Source organism: Notechis scutatus, chromosome 3, assembly GCF_049901735.1.
Source record: "Notechis scutatus isolate UNSWTSFEM ecotype Mainland chromosome 3, rNotScu1.2, whole genome shotgun sequence".
Taxonomy (NCBI): Eukaryota; Metazoa; Chordata; class Lepidosauria; order Squamata; family Elapidae; genus Notechis; species Notechis scutatus.
Genome location: NC_142011.1, coordinates 120010990 through 120038156, shown reverse-complemented (window position 1 = coordinate 120038156; position 27167 = coordinate 120010990). Strand labels below are relative to the sequence as shown.

Sequence of the window (27167 nt, the reverse complement as noted above, 5' to 3'; positions counted from 1 at the left end):
CTCACATCCCAGACATAAACTGTTTCAACTCCTTCCCTCAAAATGACGCTAATAGAGCATTGCACACCAGAACAACTAGACACAAGAACAGTTGTTTCCTGAAAGCCATCACTCTACTAAAGAAATAATTCCCTCAACCCTGTTCAACTATTACAAAGTCTGCACTACTATTACTGTTAATCTTGTCATCGCTCCTTATCACCCATCCCCTGCCATTTGTGACTGTATGACTGTAACTTTGTCGCTTGTATACTTACAATTTATATTGACTGTTTCCTAATATGATTGATTGCTTATTGTACCCTAGGACTATCAATAAGTGTCGTACCTTATGATTCTCGACTCCTGACGAATGTATCTTTTCCTTTATGTATACTGAGAGTATTTACACCAAGACAAATTCCTTGTGTGTCCAATCACACTTGGCCAATAACGTATTCTATTCTATTTTATTTGATCTTCTCAGGTCTTGGAGACTCTGAATACACATTCTTCTGCAATGGTGGGAAAATAATAGACAAACGATTTCTGGAACTTGGGGCTCAACGGTTTTGTGAAGTGGGATTAGCTGATGACGCTGTAGGGTAAGAACCTAATTTCTTTTGGAAAAGTTTTAATTTCTTCCCAACATGTTTAAATATGAATCTGAAATGTTGCTTTTAATCAATGGAATGATGCTAGTCCCATAACAAGTGGAGGTGGGAGGATTTAAAAGCAGGGGGGGGGGGTAGAATATGTCAGGAAGTTGGCTAGAGTTGACCTGGCTTCATGCTGCCCATGCTAGTCTTGGCTCCTGGGACAACTGTGGTATCACAAGATAAAGCTGCAGAGATTCCCTCATCTCAGTTGAGACAACTTTTGTCCACTGGCAGAACTATTGTCACAGCTCATGACTCAGATTATAATTCTGAAGAAGTTGCTCCAGCTGAATCAGTGGAATGTCAGCCTGAAGAGACACCAAGCCAGGAATCACCTGAAACTGATTAGATTTAGGCACCATCAGAATAGCTGGAGCAACCATATGATAATGTAAGGTCTCCAAGCCCAAGTATCTGGCAAACAGAGTGGAGAGTAGAACAAAAAAGCTCAGTGAGATTCCTTCCCAAGCAAGGGAGTAACTTCATGATTAAAGACAACTGGCTGCAGGCTGATTTAAGAGGCGGCCATGATGAGCCATGTTTCTCCATTTGATTTCCTGCTATGACATGTCATTCCTATGAACCCTGCTTGTGAAACACTAGCCTTGGACTGGCTGATAAGCCTGACTTGTATCTCTGAACTTTGGACTGGATTTGAACTACTTTTCTGCACAGTTCTATTGAAAATGAAACCACCCAAAATCACCCTGGCTATTTTTTTTCCCATTTCTTTTCTTATAAGCTATTATATGCTGAGTCTTGAGTAAATTGTTTTCCTCACCTAGTAGGTGTGTGAATGTAAAGCCTAAAACAGGACAATTGTTGAACAGAAATAATACTAATAACTCAGGGACAATGGTCATCTTTGTTACCTTACTTCTCTATAAATTCCAGGAAAGATTTGAATCTTTATCTTAAGTTCATAAAGGTGAAGTTTGGGTGAGCTTGTAGAGAAAAAGAGGAAGGTTAACTTTTCTTTGCAACAGTAAGTTCTTATATCTTTTTTTATGAAAATGTTCACATAAGGATTTCCAAAAAATACCGGTATTTTTTTTTAAATACAGTTTTTTATTTTTAAACACAAACATACACATACAAAAACATAAAAACATAAAATCCTCTTCCATTTTATATACATACAGTGTGTCAGTTGGTTACGTATCTTTTGTGCTATACTTTTGTAGTCATTTACTCACAATTTATATCAGTCTTCACATTGTCAAACTAACATATGTTTATATATTTATCAGTTATTAATCATCCATGACTAAACTATTTATTCCATCGTTTTATACGAGATGTTCCAAGTTTTATCTTAAAATTTATGTTATACTTTCAACCAGTGGTTATATATATCTATATTATGTTTTATATCAATCTATTAGATTTCTATCACAAAATTATCTAGTCTATTATATTACCATGCCTTTTTATCCAAATCCCATATCATATAAAATTGCTTATCTTCTTCTCCAATTTCAAATGTCAGTTTACTGACATTTCAGCACAGTCCATAATTTTTTTGATAACTTCATCCTGCATAGGTATTTTATCATTTTTCCAGTTCTTCGCAAATACAATTCTAGCCGCTGTTAAAACATTTACAATCAAATATTTCAGTTCTTTATGTACATGTCCAGTATGACTCCCAATAAAAAGATCTCTGGTTTAAAGTCTATATGTTGTTTTGTCATTTTTTCCAACCAAGTGTGGATTTTGGTCCTATATTTCTTTGCGTCCGAACATGGCCACCACATATGGTAATATGAACCAGGTATCCGATGACATTTCCAGCATTTATCCAATTTATTCTTAAACATTCTCACAAGTCTCATTGGGGGTAGGTGCCACCTGTAAAACATTTTATACAAATTTTCTTTACATGAAGTTGACATTGTCATTTTATAATTTTGAGACCACAATTTTTGCAATTTTTCCAAATCAATCCCATATCCAAAATTTTCCCCCCAAGCAGTCATTGTTTCTTTAACTTGCTCCTCCAATTTAAATTCTAATAGATGTCCATAAAGTTTTTTAATTACCTTTTCATCAGTACCCATCAAAATTTTATCTAAGTCAGTCAACTTATCATAAATACCTTCTGCCTTGGAGTCTTTATCAAACCTAGATTGTATTTGCAAATAAGAAAACTAATTCATTTTTACACCTTGTTCTTCCAGCATTTGCATAGATTTAAGTTCACCCTTTTCATTCAATAACTCCCCATATTTAACTGTTTGTTCCTTTTTATATATTATTGGATAAGAAAAAGCTTCAATAGTTGATATCCATGTTGGAATTTTTAAATAACATTGTCTTTTTTTCTTCTCCCAGCTCAAAAACAATGCCTCACGAATATAATGTCTTCTAAAATAGCCCTGTGTTTTAATTCCCTTACACCAGAGAAAGGCATGCCATCCCAACAGCAAGTCACGGCCTTCTAAAGTCAATAATCTACTGTTCCTTAGTGTTATCCATTCCTTTACCCACATCAAACTTGTCGCCTGGTAATACAGCTCCCAATTGGGCAAGGCAAACCCTCCTCTTATTCTTGCATCTTGTAACAGCTTTAATTTTATTCTTGCTTTTTTACCCTGCCAAATATATTTCAACACAATTCTATTTAAATCTTCAAAAAACTCTTCCCCTAATCGAATAGGAATTGTCTGGAATAAATATATATTCATCTTAATTGTGGCTATTCTCCCAATCAATGATAGTTGCAATTTTTCCCATTTCATCAAGCCTGTTGCAATCTGCTGTTTGAATTTAACATAGTTATCTTCCTTCAAGGTACTGCATCTTGGTGTAATATAAATCCCTAAGTATTTAACCTTGTTTGTGACCTGTATTTTTAAAGTTTCTTCCAACTCTTTCTTTCGTCTTGTTAACATATTCTAAATTTGTTAATATATTTGTTTTGTCTTTATTTATTCTCAAACCTACTTTTCCATATTCTTCTATTTTTTCTAGTAATTTGGGTGCTGTTTCCATTGGGTCTTCTAATATAAATACCAGGTCATCTGCAAAAGCTTGCAATTTATACTCCTCCTTTTTAATTTTCATTCCTTTTATTTCTTTTTCTTCTCTGATATTCCTGTTCAACACTTCCAGTGTTAACACAAACAGCAGACGCGACAATGGACAGCTTTGCCTTGTCCCTTTTCTTATATCTATGGATTCTGTTAATTCTCCATTCACCATCACCTTTGCAGTTTGTTCGTGATATATTGTTTCAATGGATTGGATAAATTTCTTACCAAAGCTCATTTGTATCAGTTGCAGTAAAATAAAACGCCAACTCACATTGTCAAAGACTTTTTGAGCATCTAGAAACATCAAGGCCATAGCAACCATGATCAACTCTGCTTATCTTCTTATCTGCTTATCCTGAGCAGGGACAAATCATTTCCATGTTATTGGCAAGCAAACTACATGACCATGACCATGAAGTCACCCACAAGTCAAGACTAAGTGAAAAATGATGATTTTTACCCTGATCTTTTCATTTATTTACTCTCTTTGTTTCAGGTTGGAGCTGGTGGTTGAACCATGGATTGCTGGACTTTGGGTTGCACTTAATCAGGAGTTTGCATCTAGAAAAGAAGACAAAAATACTTCTTTTTGTGCCAACAAGTTTTCTAATCTCTGTATAGGCCTCCAAGCAGAATGCTTGAAAACTGAAGATTCCGGTGTGAAAAATAATCTTTCATCAAAAGAAAATATAAACTCGGAACTGCCTACCGAAAACTCTCAACCTTCACTTTCTTTCTCAGGGTCTTCCCTGTCAAAAGCAACTCTTAATATTCCTGCTTTGCCACCAGAATACCTAGAAGTGCAGTTTGAAGAAAGCTGTGTTCAGGTAGAGTCTCCCATATTGAAGATGTTTATAACCATAAACTTCAGAATCTGGAATCTTGAATTTTGCTTTAGAATTCATGTTAAACATATAGAAAAGTCTTTAAAATTATTTTAATTGAGTAGCTGATAAAACAAATGAGGAAAACGTAGATGTTAGCATGAATTCTTCAACAGCGCCGTGCCTTGCTCAGACTTAATTAGATCTTTAATAATTAAGGTTTTTTTCTTGCAATCCCTATAAAGTAAGGACTAGAATTCAGCAAAATCTAGGTCGGAATGAGAGGTTGTCCTTGGAGTGGGGAAATTGTGCTGAGATCCTTGTTCTACCATCCATTAAAAGCAGTTTTGGTCCTGGCTCCTTTGATTCTAACATAGGAAGAGGCTTTAAAACATGGATGCCATGTAAAAATGAGGGTGATACATGCTCTAGCAGGTGGAAGGTCCTAAAAAGGCTTTATTTGGATGGATTGTTCATTGAATGTAAATATCAAACATCTTGTGCAATTATTTCTTGTACTTAGTCCTTTGAATTAAATTTGTGTCAATCTATTTGCAGAATGCTAGCCTACCTTGTATTTCGGAGAACACCATTTTTCGTGTTCCTATCACGAAGGCCATTCAACTTACCAGGGATGATGCAGTTAAAAAAACATTGCTAATTGAACTGGATATTTCTGTAAGTTGATGAATGTTTTCAATTACTTCAGCTGATATTGATAAAAATAGAACTGCAATACGTATTTCAATGTGATGTATTCCTGATCAAAGCTTCAGCTAGCCAACTGCTTTCCCTGTACTGGCTTACATTAGATAGTTGGCATTCAGTGTTCACTGGGTAACTAAACATTTATTTAACTAATGTAGGGTTTCCTCACGTGTGTATGCATGTAAAAGAAGTATTCTAAAAGCCTTTATGATAGTTCTATAAATTATGGAATTTGATATTGTTTCATATTAGTTGGGTAATAAGTAAAACAAAATCCAGCAAATAGGAGGAGCTGGACCTCAGTATAGAACTTCTCTAAACTAGGTTGATAATTAGAGGATCTAATTAATCTTCTCTTGGAAGTGAGTGTAGGTGGGTAAATGGAGAAGCAAGCTGGAAAATGTAAGGAAAATGGTATAGAGCAGGGGTCGCCAACCTTTTGGACCTCAGGGACCACCAAACTCATAATTTGAAATACCACTAATGTGAATTTTGACTGATGGTGGCTTGCTGACGTTGGGAGAGAGAGGGGGAGAGGGAGAGATCTGATTTAATGTCTCTCTCCTCACACACACACACACAAAAACACACAGAGGCAGGGGTGGGATTCAAATTTCTTAACCAGTTCTGTGGGCGTGACCTAATTTGTAGGTGTGGCTTGGTGGTCATGTGACTGCTTGTATGTAAATATTATAAATATATAAATATTGATTTTTTTTTATAAAAAGCAACTTTTACCCAAAATCAGGCAAAGCAGGCAGGCAGATTGAGTTTCTCACAGAATCACTTAGATATCTGTGTTTCTGCCATCAGCTAGCTGAGTCTGTACTGCTTCAGTCCTAAGGAAGCAGAGCCGAAAATCTGAAGATTAGTTAGAAAGCAAGAAATCCAATGATTTCCTGCTTTCTAGCTATTCTAAATCTCCCAGCAAAGCAGAACAGCTGATGGTCGGAAAAAGGAAAAATAGCAATTTAGCAATTTTCCTGTGCTGCCTGGATTAATTGCTTTGGGGGGTGCTCTGGGGATGACATTTCTCTGTGGACCACCAAAATTTTATCGCGGCCCACCGGTTGGCGACCGCTGGTATAGAGAGTAAAAAAGGGAGAGCTAGTCAGAAAACACTTCTTAATGTTGACATGAATTTAATCACAAATGTATTGGCTAAGGCATCACATTTATTTCATTGGAAAGGGTTACATTTACTTATTTATTATTTATTCATTAAATTTATATAGTCTCCCATCTCACTTTCACACAACTCTAGACAGCTTACAATAAAAAATTTTTAAAGAAAAAACCCGCAATGATTGCAAGATTGGTGTTGATTCTACAGGTTAAACCAGACAAGAAGCATGACCAGATGAGCTAGTTCTATTTTAGGATGAGGTTATAATTAACAGAATCTTTTAAGCCTGAAGGTACTTCTCTTGCTCTGCCCATGCCCAGCCTATTTATTACCTGAAAATAAGGGAGTGTCTCGAGCTTTTTGCCCCGCCCACATTCCTGCTGTGGGGTAAGTTGCCTTTTATCTAACTGTTCCCTTCGTTGTGTCTTGCTCCCCAAAGTCCGAAGGTCATTCCCATATACAATTGCACAGATCAGACAGGATGGGTAAAAACAGTTGGAGAGAAACAGTCCCATAAGTAACATGTTACATCTTATGATGTTACTTAGATAATTCCTAGATTTGCTGGAACTCAAATTTTCAAAGAACACTGGTTCAGGAAATATGCAGTTGTTGTTGTTTGTATTGTGTTATTCCATTAAAAAATATAACTATCCCAGGTCCCTGGGAAGGACTCAATAAATGAATAAAAATGTCAAATCTAGTCTAAATATCTGACTAACTGTGCAACCAACCATAATAGTAATAATTTGAATACAGGAAACAACATTTAACTACCAGCCTGGAGATGACTTTAATATAATTTGTCCCAATGATGCATTGGAGGTGGATGAACTTCTTGATATTTTGGGACTCTTGGGAAAAAAAGATCATTTTGTTTCCTTAAGAGTTAAGGAAGGCACTAAAAAAAGAGGTAAGTTATATGTCAGTATTATGTGGCATATGATACCTTTTGAGAAGAAATGTGATTTTGTGAGTGATATTCTTATTTTTGTCTGGAGACAATGTCTTAATTTCTATAATTAAAATAAACTCCGCATATCTTTTCATGGTTTTTTTTGTTTACAACAATGCATGCCAGTTCAAACAAGCCATCAGCAGATGACTAGAGGTTGTGGTTTGGGGGTCACCCTTCCATTGATTGTGTGAATCATTGCATTATTTTTGCTCTATTAGGTTTATTTATAGCTTCGTCCTATATTCGTATACTCATATGTATACATTGTTATCCAAATTATAAATTTATTCCATATTACATAGACTTGAATTTATAAGCTTAATCTTCTTTTTGTTGAATTTATCTGGATTCTTTAGGAGCTCTTTGTGAAACTCCTTATTCTGAATAAATGTAGCTTCACTGCAAACTTTTATCAAAACATCCTCTCAGAAATCAGATCAATTTACATAAAATTGCCTTGGTCCAGTATAAATGTGGGGGGAACATAGAAACACGCTTGTGATAATGTCAGTTTATCTCTAATTCATAAGAAGTTGTCCCCTTATCCTGCCATTGCTGAATAAAAGAAATATAATTCTTTCATAACTGAAATCTGGGCTCTGTTTTAGGGTATATACTAAATTATTGTTCTGCATCTCAGTATAAATCCGATAGTTAATCCATAAAGAAAATTACCTCAATCTCCTTCCTCAACTTGGTGCCATTTGCAGTTTTGACTTGGAATTCCATGATGGCCTGGAATTTTGGGGGATGCTGTCACAGCAGTGTTCCAATTTGGGGAATATCATTCCAGGAATTTACTGGGGGGGAGGGATTTCTTTCCCTGCAGAACTTTACATTTTAAGATCCCTTCTGAAAAAAAGCATTCTTAGGACATTCTTTTATCCAACTGTAATAGAAAGGGATTTCCACTCAGACATAGATTTTCCCATTGATCTCTTTCTTTGCACACCCATAAAATCTGCTGTAAAAGCTCCTTTCAGTCTAGCATTTGGATACAAATGGACATCATTGGATACAGACTATCTGCAATTGATCTTGTTAGGTTTTAACATTTATGCCAGGAACCCTTCTACATGTGGGACTTGAGGAAGTGTTTCAGGGAGGGTTTTCTGTTTACCCTCCAGGGTTGTCCTCATAAGCATTGGACTTGCCAGTTATGAGCATGCTCAGTGCCGTCCTCAGAATATAAGGGCAAATTATATATCCCAGGGCTTGCTTTATACCATGTTTCCCTGAAGATAAGACACAACTGGAAAATAAGCCGTAGTGTGATTTTTCAGGAAGCTCATAATATAAGCCTTACTCCAAAAATAAGCCTCAGTTAAGATTGTCAGTCAGATGGATGTATTTAGAACCGGATCTGTCCAAAAATGAGAATTACATGGAAAATAAAACCTAATGCGTCTTTTGTAGTAAAAATTAATATAAGACCCGGTCTTATTTTTGGGGAAACATGGGTACTACCTGAACCAAAGGAATTGGGTTGCTTTTTAGATTTCTTTCCAAGTAATTATATAGAAGATGAAGGATTTTCTATGTGGTCACTGTTTTAACTTATGTTATTCTTTTAAAATAGGAGCAACAGTGCCACAGTATGTACCAGATAACAGTACTGTTAAATTTATTTTTACATGGTGCCTGGAAATCAGAGCCGTTCCCAAAAAGGTATTTTCCCCATTTCTTTTTTCATATAGTCATTAACTGTAATTCTTGCCACATAGCAAGGTTCACTTTCAATCTAGACCAAATGCCATTTTAGTTTGTCTCCTGTGTTGCAAATGTACTGTCTGCTACTTCAAATTAAATGTCTTTGAAAGCTGATGTGTTGCTTACTTAACCATCTAGCCAAGCTGATTACAGCCTGATGTTGAGAAAAATGCATCATCATTTTTTCTCTTTATCTTATATTTGATGGGCAATACAGTAAATCTATAAACGGTTGCATATACTAAATGAAATGATTTTATACCACTTCAGAATCAGGAAATATTTCTATGAATATTTACTGAAGGCATAAAGATTTGTCTCTTATTTGCAATGAGTAAAATCACTATTGTGGAGCTCATAGTAATAATCAATTAACAATATGTTTGAATAAGGCTGTTCTTGTGTGTGCATATAATATTACTTTTTCAATTAAATACGCTGAGTCTGAATACCTAGTGTTTAAATTGTGTATTTGCAAATGAACATATTGGGATATTTTTTCAATATAATCCACTAGATGTCATCACCTAACAATCTATGGAGACCTCTATTTACTGGCAGTGTTTCTCAACTTGTTTACATGTTATATATTTATAAAGGCAGATTACAAAGCATATTAAATTGTTGTATTTATTTTTATGCAGTTTCTGTAGTTTTAATGTAATTTGTTATTCATATCTGTTTACTTTTGGTTTGGAGATCTGCTCATTATGACTAACTTTATGAAATTTTGTAGGAGGACTATTTTTTTAAACTGTAGGTAAGTTTTGTTAACTCATGGTCAATTTTGAATCATTTCTTTGTTTATTTATTCATTAGGCATTTCTGCGCTCTTTGGTAAACTATACCACTGACATTAGTGAAAAAAGAAGACTTCAAGAACTGTGTAGCAAGCAAGGATCTTCGGATTATAACTCTTTTATAAGGAATCCTACTGTTACTTTATTAGATTTGCTCCGAGTTTTCCCAGCTTGCAAGCCTCCACTTAGTCTTTTGATTGGTAAGTCATTTTATGGAATGCTTCAACTGGAGAAAACAAGATACTAAAGATTTATATATTTAGAAGTTGGTATGTTGCCCGCTTTCGAAAAAAAGCTTAGCTAAATTACCCTAATACATTTTACACTATGACTTGTCTTGCTGTATGAGTTATAAATTCCATATTAAGTTGTATGTGTGGAACAATAGCACTAGCATTTAGAGATATATTCTGCTATACAGTTCTAAGTGGTTTACAGAGTCAGCATATTGCCCCAACAATTTGGGTCTTCATTTTACCCACCTCGGAAGGATGGAAGGCTGAGTCAACCTTGAGCCCGGTGAGATTTCAATTGCCAAATTGCAGGCAGCCGGCAGCCAGTAGAAGTAGCCTGCACTACTACTCTCTAACCACTGCACCATTGTGGCTAAGTTATGGACTCTAAATTAGAAAGTACATGTTTCAGTCTTGTTTCTGTCATAAATTCAGTGAGTGAATTAGGCAATTCCTGTCTTAAGCCTCACCCTATGTTCATTTTGTAATGTTTATTTATTTATTGGCAAAAGAATACTTATAGACCACCTGCACTCATAGGGGATTACAATCAAAACAAAAAGAGAGTAACAAAATTAATAAATAGCCCTTCTACTGTAGCGCTCAGAAAAATAAGGTCTTCCCTGCCTTTCGAAAGGCAAGATGTTAAGAAAAGTTCTTATGCTCAGTGTCTTGGTAGTCATAAGAAAGTATATTGATAGGCTCCGCCCAGTTCACACACATGAGAATCTTCAGCATACCCTTCTTGAGGAACTGAATGGAGCAAATGAGTGGTTTTATGTAAATATTAGATAAAATGGAAGGGAGGACCAAGCACCATAATGGAATAATTATAGGCATAACTATTATTTCCTCACACTTATTCTTAGCTGGAATTGCCATTTACTTAGTGTGGAACCACTGAAGAACAGTTCTAACAAATCCCAACATTTTTAGATAGTCCAGAAGTTAGTTGGCAGTATGTAAGATGACAACTCAAGAATACTCTTGAATTGCTTTGTTAATGATATATAGAATGCTGCCAAAAGATCTAAAGCAGGAACGTCAAACTCGTGGTCCATGGGCCGGATGCATCACGTACCCACCTGGTTTAGCGAAGGGGGGGAAATCCCGATACATCACGTGACACCGCCATGAGTTTTACACCCTTGATCGAAAGAGATCAGGAAGGCTGCACTCTCCATACAGGTCTTGAGAAAAATCATCCACTATAACAAAACCATTTCTATGCTGGCTGTAAATGATCCAGATAAATCATTTGCTTTAGAGCCATCCCTCTGTAACCAGCACCTATTGCCAGAGACATCTGCAGGACATTGTATTTTTGCAATACAAATTCTCTCCTTTCATACATATATATTCAGGGTTATGACATATATAGAAAAGAAGCTTACAGCACACTCATTTTCCCCTTGACAACTTATTTCATAGTGTTGACACCACCTCTTTCTTAGACCGAATTAACCATCTCCCCAATCCAGCAACCAAAAGCTTGCCCAACAATCAAGCTTAAAGGTGAAATTAGATGTGGTGGTAGTGTTATTGGACTTCTATATAAGAATGTTTAGTAAAAATTGCAATCAAAATACAATATACGGAATACTTCATAATGCTTTAAGTTTTATTTAAATACGTAATTATTAGAAGATTCCATTGTTGTTTTGTTTTTGTAAATAGATGAGAGTGGATTCAAGGCTAAATTTTATACTCAGGTTTGTTCCTTTTCAGAACATCTTCCAAAGTTGCAAGCCAGACCCTATTCAGTTGCAAGGTAATGTAATTACATTTTAATTGTGAACTAAAAGTGTTTTCCATTTGTTTAAATGGATCCAATCCTTTTATGGTTGGAGATAACTGAGAAGTTAAATTGAAATCTTTGGAGGTGTACCAGCTTAGCAATTGAAGACTGGAGGTCATTCACATATACATCATTAGATTTCTTGTGGTTTGTTTCTCAGCACTAGCAAAATGAATAGGCATCTTTGCTAAGCATTATCTCTGTTATGAAAGTTCCTATTTGGTTGTTGTGGCTCATTTGTCCAGGCAAACTACTGTTTCAAACTGATTCAAGTTGAAGCCAATTCTCAAGCCTTTGAACTACAAAGCTATTTCCTGTAGCAGCACCTTCATGGTGTGTGTTTGTGATTCCTCAGCCATCTTGCTGCAAGGCTAATCATTGGAATTCTGATAAATCATGCTGAGAAACTAAACAGTATAATCAGAGAGCTTTGGGGAATTGTCTTTTATATTAACTGTTATAACTGGCCACATGCTTTCAGTCTCAGATTCCAATCTGGAATATTGGACAATAGTAATATTTTTTTTATCAGAAAATTATTCAATAGAACATTTGGTTTTTCCTTTGACTATTTCATTGCAGTTCGACTTTGTTTCATCCTGGAAAGATGCATTTCATCTTTAATATTCTGGAGTTTCCATCCCACCTAGGTGAGCTGCGAAGAGGGGTCTGTACAGGTTGGCTAGCTGATCTGGTTGCCCCAGTCCTTCAGGTGAATCAGAAGAGCAAAGAATTCTTCTGTCCACAGGTATTAACATTTGATAAAAAGCTTACGTTTTGCAAGGCAGAATCTGGGAAAATAATTGCTTCCATTCTTACTACAGTGGTTGTGGATTGGTAGTAGCAGCTATAAAATATAATTTAGGATCTTCTGTAAAGATATTATTCTACTAGCAGACGTGGTTCTGAAAATGGAAAACTTGCATTCCTGAGGTCCAGAATGTTGGAATATTCTGGACAAAGTTTGGATTGATTTCTGAGGTGGGAGAATGAGGATGGATGAAAATAGAAGCCAAATCATAAAATATTGACTGTAGCAATTAATTGTAACAACTATCTTTGAGCATCATTTTATGATTAGTGTACACTGCTTTGGGATTGTTGATGAGAAATGTATTATAATTTAAAAATTACAAATGTTTATTATAATTTAAAAGATAATTTGTACACGTAATGATGTACTATTGGTATGTGACACCAAAAAAGTTTTCTAGAATGTTCATACAATTCTATGTTGGAAATGTAGAAAATGTGAAGTGTTGTTTTATCATGGTTCGTAGACTTATAAAAAAAAATCTAGAAAATTTGAGGTTTAAATAAAGAATTGTAAAGTTTTAATATTCAACTGAAACCAGAATCTTTCTTACTGGGTTTAATGAATAGATAAGTAGAAAAGACTTATGGAAGATTGTTTTTGTACATGGCACCATCCATAGTGAGATACTTTTTTGAACAAAGATGAACAGACTCTGAAATACCCTCAATGGAGGAATAGTTAATAAAGATGACAAAATTTCCAGAGATGGCAAAGTTGACTTACTTGATTAGGGAAAAAACAATGTTTATATTTGTCAGTAACTAGAAATCCTTAATGGACGTTTTGCTGAAAATGGGGGGAAAATGAAGTTGTGATTCATGGGTTTGATGTCTAGAAAGAACCACGATTAATCTTAGAGAGGATAAAATATTTATGACAGCAAACAGAAGATTGATTGCTAATCCTTTATATCAATTTTCTTTTGTCTTTTTTCTTTCATTTCTTTCTTTACTAACCACTTTTTTGTGGGGTGACTTTCTTCTTTAAAATGTAATTGTTTTTATTTTATGAAAATTACTTTAATGAAAATCAAGTAAAAAAAGAAAAAGCATAACAATAAGAATTCTGTTGAAGAGTACATAAATAATCTAACAATTTCATAATTCAGTTGAAGAAAACAAACCACTTCTAGAGACAAGAATCAACTTGCATCCATATGAGATGCTTTATGGCCAAAAGAGAAATTGCAGTCATTTAAAAAATAAATTATTTCATAACATCAAGTATTTGCTAAAGAAACAGCAGGGGTCTTTGCAGCTATATGAAAAATGCTTATAATGACACAAGCCTTTCATTTATTACATTAATAGAAACTATGTTTTAATAGAAGTGAGGCCTGTGACTTACTGTTCTTTTGTCTATGACCTTCTTAACAAGCTATCATGATTGTTCTGTTCAAAATGTAGAAGCAACTGTCACACCATGCTGTGGGAGGAAGTGTCAAAGACAAATGTTGCACTTGGTAAACCAATTTCTGTTATTAGAAATTGAGTTTCTGTCATCTTATTTCACCTCCTTTCAATGGAAATCATTAATTATTTTGTAGTTTAATCATTCCTGTATTTCTTTATTTTTAAAAAAAAAATTAAGTAAGTTAGCAATCATGCCTAATCACTGAGGAGATTGGTTTCTACATTTTCTTCAGTTTCATTTTAATTGCGTTTTAGATCAACATAATGTCTCGCCCATCCAATGTTTTTCACTTACCAGACAACCCATCTGTTCCTTTTATTATGGTTGGTCCAGGAACTGGAATTGCACCGTTTATTGGCTTTCTTCAGCACAGGCAAGTCTTTTAAAGATATCAGTCTGTCACCAACAACCTATTTTCTAGCTGGCAACACTATGAAAACCTTTACCTGATCACGAACAGTCAGATTCTTTTATTTATTTGTTTGTTTGTTTTATTTGTCAATATAATAGAAATAAGAATAAACGTAAGTATAAATACATGAAATAGGTATGAATAATTGGGACCATAGGACAAGGGACGGTAGGCACGATTGTGTGCCATGGAGTCCTTTGTCTCACGAGTTATATCTTCTATGAACGAGATCTTCAACCCAATCGGATTGTATTATTACAGAGCATAATGTTACGATATGGGAAATTGCTGGCTTGTTTTTTTTGCTAGATGTCTACACTTGCTTTTTGTTTTATATTTTGTTGGTTTCAAGTGATTTTTTTTGTCTTGTTTTTTTTCCTTTTTAAAAATAATTCTCTCCCATTCCATTGTTAGTACTTTGGGGGGGGGGGTGTTTATTTGTTTTTCTCGCGCGCGCTACAATAGCTGCTTTTATTATAGCAACTTAGCTTCCTTTTTTAACATATATAGTAATATAAATTAATAATGAACATGGCAGTATTTTTAAAGGTTAGTAAAATTATATTTTTTAAAAATGTATAAAAATATATGCAGTCTCATTGCATGCTTCTCATTTGGTAATGAATGGTGAAAAGGAGGCCAACTTGAATTAAATTCTACTATTCCCAGTTAATCCTATCTGTGATAATGTCTGTTTTTCCCCCTTCTTCACTTCCCAGAGGTTGCTTTTCAAATACAAGTTTTGGTGTGACCTTGTTTAACTTTTGAAATAAGCCAAGATGGGCTAGATGCTAATTAAGCAAAATAGAACTCCAGTATCTTATTTCCAGTTCATCTTGGTTTAATAGATTGCAACCATACCAAATGAAATCTTGCATACGTTATTTCAGGAGAAATTTAGGCAAATTAGGGGATAAAATATTAGTTTTGTTCCCTGCGATGGTATGTTATGATCATAGATACACTGACTAAAATGCTTGGAAAATTGCTTTCGTTGGATTGGTTTCAACTAACTGCATTTCAGTATGTTAAAAGTTCTTTTATTGTTGCGAGCTGCAGCTTTTTAAACATCACATCAGTTGTGCTTGAAAGCGATAACTTTCAAAGCTGAATTGTAGATGTGCAGAACATCTTAAGTTCAATATTTGACCCTTTTTTCATTCCAAAAACATTGCAATTTATTCATTTAATTAATATGAGTTTACCACATCAGACTTAATGCTTTATTTTGTAATATGGGAAAGAGTAATAAGGAGAGTTTTCTAGAAAAGTAACTGTATGTGGAGCATGAAATTGAATAGTTGCCATGCCAAATGACTTCTTTTAAAAACCTGAGTTATAAATTTGTAGAATAACATTAATTGAGATAGCCAGGCTCTGCCCTGGAAAATGGAGAGGCAACAGATTGGCTCTCATTACTGTTTATAATGCAAGTCAGTGTTTAACAAGCTGCTGGGACTAATTTGTTCCATATTATTGAAATAGCCACATTATATGCAGCTATGAAATGAGTAAAATGTTGATTTAATTACAACCAAAAGGATTTCAGGGTTATAAGGCCATTCTGATCTGATAATGGACTGAATGAATATCAAGTAGGAGAACTAGGACCTATATTAATCTACAAGAAATATGTCTAAAAGCCACTCCTATTTACTTGAAACACTACAGCATTGTGTTTAGTTGATTTAATGTATTTCTATTATTGTAAATACACTTAAATGTAGACACTTCAGTGCACCCGCTCTTCAGATTTCAACAATCAACCATAAAATATTGTCTAGATAGATAAAGGTTTGTGAGTGGTATTTGCAATTCCCAGATTTGAATTTTACTGAATATTTGGGGAGGGAAATCTCAGTTATACAGTACATGAGGGAGCCTTAAGAATATTTCTAAGCTAGAAAAGTTCTTAAAGGAAGAATGGTGGGGGGATCCAAAAGAAAAAATAGACACTTAACTATATTTTAAAAGTTGCAAGTTGGTACTTCTGCCAAAGGAAATGCTACGTAGTACTGGCTTGAATGGATGCCCAAACTCCTGAAACTGTCATATTCACTTTTTTAAAAAAAATTCTGAATTTGTAAATCATTAAATTGCAGAAAGGTTTTGTTTAATTTTATATTAGGTAGAGCTTGTGAACTGTGGTAGTGCAGTGGTTAGAATGCAGTACTGAAGGCTACTTCTGCTGACTGCTGGCTACCAGCAGTTCAGTAGTTTGATTCTCACCGGCTCAAAGTTGACTCAGCCTTCCATCCTTCTGAGATCGATAAAATGAGGACCCAGATTGTTGGGGGCAATAGGCTGACTCTGTAAACCACTTAGAGAAGGCTGTAAACCACTGTGAAGTGGTATATAAGTCTAAGTGCTATTGCTATTGTGTTAGCTTTTCTTCATTTAGAAATTCATTGAAACATGCAGTTTGATGAGTCCTTAAACTTTTACGCACAATAATTCCCAATTCCAGATTTATTGGTAAATTGATCAAGAATTTCAATTTGTTCTCAGATTCTAGGTTTAACATTTTGCTATAATATGTATATCATAATTGTGTATCATATTGCTCTCATAATTGAGGACCTTGTAAGAATAAAACAGTAATTTCATTGCAACAGGAGTCTCAGCTCCAGAATCCTTCATAAGGCTTTGCACTTATAATTCTTCTGTACAATTTATATTAATGGTGGGAAAAAACTAGATAGGTGTTACTCTTCATATGTAAAATAAATTATTTTGCTACAAATACTGAAATTTTTAGGTTTATAATCTGTTTCTTCTTCAGGAATTAATAACAGTTAAACTTTTCAGATAGAATCTATGCATAATACATTTTACAACTGTATTATTTTTAATTGGATATTTTATTTAGGCAGAAGCTCAGCGAAAAGCATCCAGATTATAAGTTTGGAGAGACGTGGTTGTTTTTTGGCTGCCGCCATAAGGCCAGAGATTACTTGTTCCAGTAAGCTTTCTTCTGCTCCTTGTTAGCATTTTAACATTTAGCAGTTGTCCATTGGAACCGTATTTTCTTCATTCCAGCCTCTTGCTTTGATTTCTCTTGCAGAGATGAGCTCAGGTTCTTTCTTGAAAACGGCGTGTTAACTTACCTGATAGTTTGCTTTTCAAGAGATGTTCCAGCTGTGGCAGAAACTGCCCCTCCTAAATACGTTCAAGATAACCTCCGGCTTTATTGTAAAGAGATTAGTAGGATTTTGCTGCAGGAGAAAGGATATTTTTATGTGTGTGGGTGAGTAATACTGAATTTTTTTAAGCGTTGGATATGCAAGAATGTGTTAAAACAGTTTGCTGCTGTAAGCTTAGCATGTACAAACCCAGACCTTCAGGCTTTCATCACTGGCAATACAAAAACTGAGAGCAAAATAATAAAAAACCCAAATCAATGAGAAATCCAGGTGTTTTTGAGGTTATGACTTTTTTTTTAAAAGACAAGGAAATCCTGGAGGCAGTTTTCATTACGGCTGTCAGTGGGAAGATGACAGGATAACAATAAAAGTTGCTTGAAAGATTGAACAAAAATGAACTAGAAAGAAGGGCAAGTATTTCTAGGTTAATCTTGTGGAGTCAAAATAATAGAAAAATCAGGTTACAAGTTAAGGCAAGTAAGGGGGCTAGGATGCAAACAAAAAGGCAAGATTAAAAGGGCCCTAAATAGGCTAAAAACACCAGTTACAGAAATCTGTCTCTCGATTCATACTGATATATAACATGCTGAGTAAGCAGCATTATACTTGTTCATTTATTTATTGAAGAAAACGAACCAAAGTTATATATTTGTGTATGGTAAAAGTATGTGAACTTTTAGTAACTGCAGTACCTGCCTTAGAGCAGCCATAACTGCAATTAAATGTTTCTAAGAACTTTTGATTAGTCCTGCATATCAGCTTGCACAGAATTTAGCCCATTTCTCCTTATAAAACACTTCCAACTCAGGAGTGTTAGATTGAGATCAAGACTTGGACTTGACCATTCAAAATGTTAACTTTCTTCTGCTTTAAATATTTACTTATTTATTTAATTTGCAGTCCATCTCACCATGAAGTTGTACAGCTTTTTGGGTTGTAGAGTTTTAATATTTTGAATCATTGTGTTGCTTAAATGACTCACTTTCTCTTGAGTTTCAATTCAGAAACACACAGATACGACTCTGACATGTTCTTGTAGAATTTTCTGGTACAATTCAGAATCCATCAATGATGGCAACTTCTCTTGGTCCAAAGACAGCAAAATGGGCTCAAACTATGACCCTGCCATCGCCATGGGATGGAATCAGGTTCTTCTGCTTGATTGTAGTCTTTGTCAAAGATTACAATCGTAAATTCATCGTCAAAGATTGTAGTCTTTGTCACTCACCAAATGTAATGTTTTTCAATGAGCCAAAAAGTTTTCTTTCATCCATCCACAGAAGATTCTTCCATTAGTCTTCTGGTTTATCCACTTGATCTTTCACAAACTGTAGACAGACAGCAATATTCTTTTTAGAGAGGCTTTCTCCTTGCAGCCTGGCCACACATAGCATTGTTGTTCAGTGTTTTCTTGATGGAAGCCTCAAGAATACTGGCATTTGCTAATGCAAAATAGGCCTTCAGTTCTTTACATATTTGAGACCTCAGTATTTCATACCTTGCACTTAATGTGATCTTGGCTGGTTGACCACTCCTGGGGAAGGTACCAGTGTGTTGAGTTACCTCCATTTGTACCTGATCTGCCTGACAATGGATTGGAAGATTCCAAATTTTGGAAAATAATTTTGTAATGTTTCTAGCCTGATAAGCATCAACAACTGTTTTTCAAGAATCCACAAAAATCTTGTTTGTTCAAGCTATGGCACACTACCAGACACCTGTGATGTAAAGATTAGACTTTAATGATGAAACCCAGAATGTTGTTTAAATAAGGCAGGACCTACCGCTCACACTTGATTATCATCTCATTGATTGAAACACCTGGCTCTAATGTCCCCTTTAAATGAACCGATAATCCTAGCAGTTCATATACAAAATATGTAGCTTTGTATCATTTTCTTAAATCAATAAGTGAAGAAAGTATAATGGTTTTGAATCATTTAAATGTCTTTTCTTTATCTAGTTGCAAGACTTGTATGGAAAACAGATCACAGTTTCATTCATGTTTTATTCAGAAATATTGAAAATTCAAAATAACTCATTTTAAAATTTTCAGCAACTGTTTCTGGCCCCCATGCTAAAATAAAAAGAAATATCAATTACATATTTAAATTTGAAATTAGTATTTTTTAAATTTATGCTAAGTGTATAACCTCTAGTCCCAATTTTGGGGGAGCTAAATGGCATTAAATTAGTAGTTTGTGTAGGAATATGAAAAACGCCTTTGGATTTTGGAAGTCTGAAAGCCTCCAATTTTGTGGAAATTCTGTCGGGCAACATTTGAAAGATTTCAGGGGAACTATTTCTACTTAAGGGGATTGTTTCTGCTCTGGTTTGGGTGCTTTGTTTTTAAAATACACAGATGAGAGACTTTGCAGACTACACAATTGAGCCTAAAATTTCTGTGCCAAATGAGACATTAGTTCAGTGAATTTTGCCCCATTTATGACCTTTTTTACACCAGTTATGAATCACTTCAGTTGTTAAGTTAGTAACATGGTTGTTAAATGAACCTGGCTTCCCCGTTGACTTTGCTTTTTAGAAGATTGCAAAAGGGGATCACATGACCCCAGGACATCAGTCATAAATATGAGCCAGTTGTCAAGCATTTGAATTTTGATCATGTGACCATGGAGATGCTGCAGTGGTCATAAGTATGAAAACAATCATAAATCACTTTTTTCAGTGCCGTTGTAACTTTGAGCGGTCACTAAATGAACTGTTGTAAGTCGAGGACTACCTGTAGAAAGCTTTCTAGCCAGAAGCCACTGGGAGCCTTGCTCTGCCTGCACACCAGAAGGAAAAGAACCTATGGAATAGTGTAGCACTTTTGATCGCATCCCAATTCGTACCATATGAGTTTGTCCAAGAAAATTTCCCAATCAAAAGTGCCTCAGTGTAAATTGTTATAACATGCTATTGATAAATTATATATTTATCATTAGTTAAATGTTCAACATATATGAATATATGGAGACATTTTCATAAATAGCATTTTTTCCTGAGCATTTTAAAACCCTAGAAGTAAGGCAGGACAGGTTATAGCTCTGAAATGAAACTCCAAAATTAAACAAACATGCAAAGTGGTTAATTTTACTTCTTAAAGTCTGATTATTAAAAGAGGTATATTGATACCTATATTAAGAATTTTGCAAGGTGAAAACTACCAGAGAATTATATCTTGCCATTTAGTGCCACCATTGGCCGTTTTCAAAGGGGCTGTGGTGTGCTTGACTTAATATAATATTTAACAGAATATTTGATTTTTTTAAAACTTCACAACCTGTGGTCTTTGCTATTTGATAGCAATACTATATGGACTGGTGTCTGTGTTAATATCTACTCCCCCCCCCTTTTTAACAACCCTATAATCCTTTGCATTGGGGTGGAATAGGGGTGACTGAATAGAGCTGAGCATTTACTGGCCAGATGCCCTTCCTGACATCTACGTGGAGTTCGCAGCAGATATTTTCTCTTTATGCCCAGAGAGAGAAATATCGGCCACTACCTACTCACAGCCTTCTGATTAAGAGGCAAGAGCTCCACCTTTGTTAAAATCCATTTATTTAAGTCAATTATAATTGTTTTCTCTCTTTGTTGTTTATTTTAAGAGATGCAAAAAATATGGCTAAAGATGTGAATGAGACTCTGATGGAAGTCTTCACCACCGACAAAGGAGTTGATAAACTGGACGCATTGAAAATATTGGCCACATTAAGAGAAGAAAGAAGATACCTGCAGGATATATGGGCCTGAATACTAGTTTTTGGAATTCACTTGACCAATGAAAACAGCAATCTTTTAAACGCCTATACGTCTGTAATTTTCTCTCAATTATTATTTGAATTATTTTTCTAGGGAAATAACAAAGAGAAATACATCATTTCCAAGAGATTTGTCACAGTACAAGTGGTTTTAAATAAATGATGCCACTTATTTCCATCAAGATGGCGTTTCATTTTTCTCTGAAGTTGATCGATATAACTTTGCCTTGGGTTTGAAAATATGGCATAGAATGGTATTACCTGTTTTCTTCAGCTATTAACAAATTGAGGTTTTTTTTAAAAAACAAACAAGAACTATTGTATGCTAGGTACAATATATAGAGTATCAGAGATGTTATTCATTCTTCAAGTCTAGTCTTTCTGCTTTTGAAGAAAAAAAACAGTGGAAAATTACAGAAAAAAGTACTTATTTTTTTGTAAGTACTTATTTATAACTTAGTTATAAATACAGCTGGAGCACTTATATTAATGATTTTTACTAAATGTACATCTAAACCAGAGGTTGGCTCCATCCTTTTATTTTGGCAGTGTCCCCTCTTTTGGGAACAGAGGAAATTATGAAAATAAATTTTGGGTTGACATGGTATAAAGCAAATAATTTTCACGAAAATGAGCCCCAATCCTGAAAAGAATCCGCTACCATTTGATGATGGGCCTAATGCCCAGTTCTTGCCCAAATAATGTTCTATGAAGTGTTTTGTTATGATGGAAGAAAACCTGTACATTAAATTTCCTTCTTATCTAAACATGATCAATGAAATAGGCATGGACTTAGTGTTGAAAAAAATATGAATATTTGAAGCATTTTTCTTAATTTCACTTACAAAGCCCAACCTTCTGAATGAGTGGCTGTAGGGGTAATCACTGAGCACATTTTGCACAATACAGTACCTTTGGTTAGAGTCAGGTTTTCACTGCCTTTGTATGTTGCATGAACCTAGCCTGCTTGGCTAGTTGACCATTTGAGGTATTATGGAAACCAGGAAAATGACCCACTTTGGTAATCAGGTAAAGCATATTGTGTGAATAGCTTTCATTGAATTTATCTTTTAAGAGAAATAATGTCATATCTCATTTTACTGTTTTTAAAAAGATGACTGCTGCTACTTCAAAAGTGATTTAAAAGTCATTCATTTTTCTACTGTAGTTTGGAATGATGGTCCCACAGTGACTTGTCAAAAAACCCTTGGGTTAAGCTGCAAAATGAGAAGCTGGATTGATTTGAATAAATTTAACATTTGCCAGATATTCTAAAGTGTGACTGAATCAAACCTAGCACTACTAGATAGTATGCAAACTTTTACTGTTTTCAGTAAAATAAATTAAACTCTAAGAGTCTTTTAAGGTTTATCATAACTATTTTGGCTCTGTGTTGTCATTTGATGATCATGTGCTTCAATATGTACATCTCAAACAAAGAGATGAGTTTTAATGCCTGTATAAACAGCTTTTGCTAAAGACGCAAAGCAGTTTTAAAATCTTGCATTCTTTCTTTTCTTTTCTTTTTTTTGCTATTGAGGTTATTTTAAACAGAAGCAAGTTGAGATTGGGTTAAAGGAAGAATTTCTTTGCTGATGCTCGGTTTAGGAGCTTTTAAGGAATGCAAAGATGATGGTTGAGCATTATCCACTGGCCATTAATATGTGTTATGCATGCTGATGGCTGCATCTATTTTCAGAAATGTGTTTTTTTAATGCTGTTGTAGAAAGGCAAGGTTGCTTCCAATTATCTCCCAGTTTTCTATAATATTTCTAATAAACAATCCTAATATGAAGATAAGATACAATGTCTTCCATTTTTCTACTTAAACAATAAACAGGCCAACTGACAGCAAAGAAAATAGCCTCTTAAAATAGAAGCTGCGTGACAAATAGTTGCTAATCCAGTATACTAAGGTTAATTAAAAAAAACTCCAAAAAAATGATCTTTATGTGATAATGAGAGAAAAAAGTAGTAGTTTCAGAATCTTAGGTGTGATACCCTGATGAAAAAGTTAGAAATGACAGCTTTGTTAGCAATCTGTTTATTTACAAATGTACAGGTTGAAAGCAGTAGTCCAAAAAGGTAGCATCACTTGCAAAAATAAGCATTACTGAAATATCCCCCTTTATGCAGTAGGCTGTGAAGAATCAAATCAATTAACCTTCTAACTTCCCAATGGTGTTCTTATCACTATAAATTCCAGGGTGCACAAAACAAAGACAAAGTCATGCAAAATAGCTTTTTAAATAAGTAATCGGCCTTCCTAGAATGCAGTTATCCCATACATTTTATACAACGCTATGCATTCCTACTTAGACGTACTGTAAAACCCACTCAATTTATTAGGACATACTTCCAACTATAGGATTGCAGCTTAGGTTCGGCTTCAGGAATTTTAAGGGATTGCCTTTTCTTAATGTTTTTTTCACTTGGATGGTGAAGTCCTAACAACTCCATGACAAATACAAAGAGCACATCAGGGATCATAACCCAACTGTGTGTTGACAGAATTTCAGTTTGAGGGTCTTTTATTTCATTATTTGCAAGGAAAAGTAATAAAACGTAAATGAGATTGGCTCTCTAAAATATTCTGCTTACAAGCATGGAACAAATTTCTGGCAGCCTAGCAACTCTCATTAATTTCCATGTGATAACAAGGGAAAGAATAAGGTAAGGTTTCTTTCTCTTGCACTGTGAAGAAACCTTAAAACTATGGCTGATCTACAGAAACATAATTATCAACATTTGTGGGTCTTTGTCCTATAGCGGTGACAACACTAGCCAACCAGAGTTCAAGCAGTCCTCACTTTCACACTATAATACTGTTGCTAAGCGATGCAATCAAAATGAAACATAATTTGACTCATTTGCCTCCCATCCTTCTGTAAAATGAGACATCAGGTGATCTCCAATGTATAGTTCAAGCTTTGGTCATGAAGCAAATCCCAGCAGTCGTGTGAGGTGATGTGATTGCAACTTGCAACTTCCTGCCATCAATCCCATTAGCTTTTGTTTGCCCAAAGCCTCTGTAAAGGTCGCCAATGGCAGTCTCAATCATCATAAATGAACACAAATGTCGCACGAATTGCAAGCACCTGACCATGGGGACACTGCAAAAGCTGCAAGTTCAAGGACTGCTTGTAGAGCTTCCGTTTTTCAGAACTGCTGTAACTTTGGACGGTCACTGAACAAGTGATCAGCAGCTACCCGTAAATCAGTTCTTGTGCAGTTCTATCGTGCTGGACAGAAATCCTTTCTGCAAGTGAGCTTTGCGGAAAGGACCATGCAGGGGTGAAACAGATGGAGAGCTTCGGTATGTGGTGATGGTTTATGACTGCATAAGGGTTCATGCCTGCTCTGAAGCTGCCTCTTGTTTTCAACCAGTGAGCTGAAGGGGAGAGGCTGGATAGATTGTTTTCAGAGGGATGTGTGAGATTAAGTAAGAACCCAAGTTTTTAAGCTTAAATAGTTCTTTCCCATTGGATGAAAAGGGGGAGTAGTAGCTTTGCTGCAAATATAAAATTTATTTTTACTGCATGTTCAATGTTTAATGAAAGTTTTGTAATAAAATTCTGTTTGAGATGCTTGTTTTTCTTTTATGATATTCCTAAATCGCAAATTATTTCTGACAATGTCAGCTGGGTGGGCAAGGGGAAGAGGCTTTGATGGGGGAAATACTCCCTATTAAAATTACCTTGTGAGTTAATTTCCCTTCCTAATTTTCCCTTGCTGTGAGCATAAAGGTGCAAGTTTGCTACCCAATAGAAAATGCAATATTTTCTACAGCTTGGAGATGGAAGATCTGACCTGCCTTTAGGTTTTGAATTTCCAAATCTGAACATCAACATTTCTGCTAGAGCAAGGGTGTCCAAATTTGGCAAATTTAAGACTTGTGGACTTCAACTTTCAGAATTCCCCAGTCAACATGGGTGGCTGGGGAATTCTGGGAGTATAAATTCACAAGTCTTAAAAGTTGCCAAGGTTGGACATCCTTATGCTAGATCGTATATGGCCCTCTACAGCCTCTGATTATGAGTGAAAACTGCCCCCATTTTCCTGACAGAATAGAGGTGGCTGCAAGCAAACATACCATGGGGAAAATTAACTGCTGCTTTTCCACAAGCGTCCTTAAGGAAGGTATCAAATACTTTAATCCTCCATAGTTCTTGACATTACATTAATCCATTGTGTGTTCTAATGTACTCTGCCCTCCATAAAGTCTATTATTTCATGGAAAGGAAGATTCTGCTTCCTGGTTTTGCCCTGATATACAAAGTCTAAGATGTTCATAGGATCAGAAGAGAATTAGGCAACAGAAATAGGCATTAAGACAATCCTTTTCATGGCACTTGTTAAACTGCATGCAATTAGAAGATTTCAAATGCTACACTAGCACCTATGTTTACCATGATACATTAATACACTTTATTTGTAGAGTTGGCTCTCATAAGCTGTTACATAAGCAAAAGTGACAAAAATACCTTGAATGCTAGGAACAGAGGTAGTATTATTAAGAGACTCAGTAAAGCCCTCCCTGACTTGGTGGGATTGAAGGGGGTGTGGGGAGGAAAGCACAAAGCATCTTGCAAGATTCTATTATTGCTGCCTACCAATAACATATAGCATCACTTTTTGTGTCTAGTCCATCAGATAGATCAAAAAAAATTTAGATAAGACAAAATTTCTGATTGATAAAAAAAAAAAAACTGACAAGATTTCATGCTCATTTGTTCCCTTTCCAAAAACTGGCGCTCTCCACATCTAAACACAATTTGGCAACTGTATGCCCACTATTGATGAGTAATAATTATTCCCATCTCCCTTTTTCATTGAGGTAAAACTGCCACCCACAGTTGAATTCAAGCTGGTTGGATGGTAGGAAAAGATGACCTGAGACCCTCATCTTCAAATGCAAAGCATGTAGCCAAGAGAATATAAATGTGAAAGTTGCAGCCTCTCATTTGATGCATCCTTAAGGAAGTGAAAATTATTTTATGGTTTGTGGGCCAACATATTTGATACAAACCCTGCAGTATGTTCTAGGAACAGAATAGTTGAATTATTTGTTAAAGACTGTGATATCACTGTGGATAATGTTGCCTTGTGACAAACAGAGCTTGCCGTCCCCCGGCTGATACAAAATGCACCAGGAGAAAAATACATTTTATATACAAGTAAGCACTTCCTCTATTTACATGCTGATGACGAAGTTCACTTACTGTATAGCACAATGTTTATGTCTCCTCAAAAACCACTCTCACAATGCACTGGACTTATTCCCTGATGAAAGTAAGGAGAGGGTTACAATCTTGATGCATCGAATTATAATAATGGTTTGCTTAATACACATCACCATTTTACATTTTATCTTGATTTTTAAAACAGTATTAAAAATAGAAGCACTTGTGCTTCCCCATCTGCTCTTAAGAAAAGCAGGGCAAAAGCAGGAATGGATCTGCAGGCAGGCACAAAGCCATCTGCTGAAATTAAGAAAGGCTCTTCAAGATGAAGGGACCTGTTTATAGGGTCCATTTTGTGGAAATAATTTACCATTTCTCAACACGCCTGAAACATTGAGTAAGATTGGTCTACAGTAATTATTATGGAGAATTTAGACTTGATTTGCAGTCAAGCTGGAAATTGGAAACTGTAGGTTTCCATTTGTGCTCGGCAAAGAAAGCCACTCTAGTTGTTATGAGCCTCTTAGGATTTACAGTAAAGCATGGGGTCTTATCCTGCATTTAATCTCAGCAAATGGGAGTCTTCAAATTGAAATGCAAAGATG

General features: G+C 35.3%; 1 protein-coding gene across 5 annotated transcripts in view; it reads left to right on the top strand.

Annotated features, from left to right (window-relative positions):
- MTRR (5-methyltetrahydrofolate-homocysteine methyltransferase reductase) overlaps positions 1–22648 on the top strand; it is a 42254-nt gene extending 19606 nt beyond the window's left edge. For all 5 annotated transcript variants that reach the window (XM_087961109.1, XM_087961105.1, XM_087961107.1 and 2 more), the window contains exons 4-15: positions 467–584; positions 4170–4500; positions 5056–5175; positions 7091–7244; positions 8869–8957; positions 9819–9999; positions 11761–11803; positions 12413–12578; positions 14315–14437; positions 17346–17434; positions 17537–17719; positions 21227–22648. In XM_087961109.1, coding sequence (XP_087817235.1) covers positions 467–584; positions 4170–4500; positions 5056–5175; positions 7091–7244; positions 8869–8957; positions 9819–9999; positions 11761–11803; positions 12413–12578; positions 14315–14437; positions 17346–17434; positions 17537–17719; positions 21227–21371 — 1742 coding nt within the window. In that variant the 3' untranslated portion in view covers positions 21372–22648. The remainder of the gene's footprint in view (positions 1–466; positions 585–4169; positions 4501–5055; positions 5176–7090; positions 7245–8868; positions 8958–9818; positions 10000–11760; positions 11804–12412; positions 12579–14314; positions 14438–17345; positions 17435–17536; positions 17720–21226) is intronic.
- The last annotated feature ends 4519 nt before the right edge of the window (positions 22649–27167 follow it).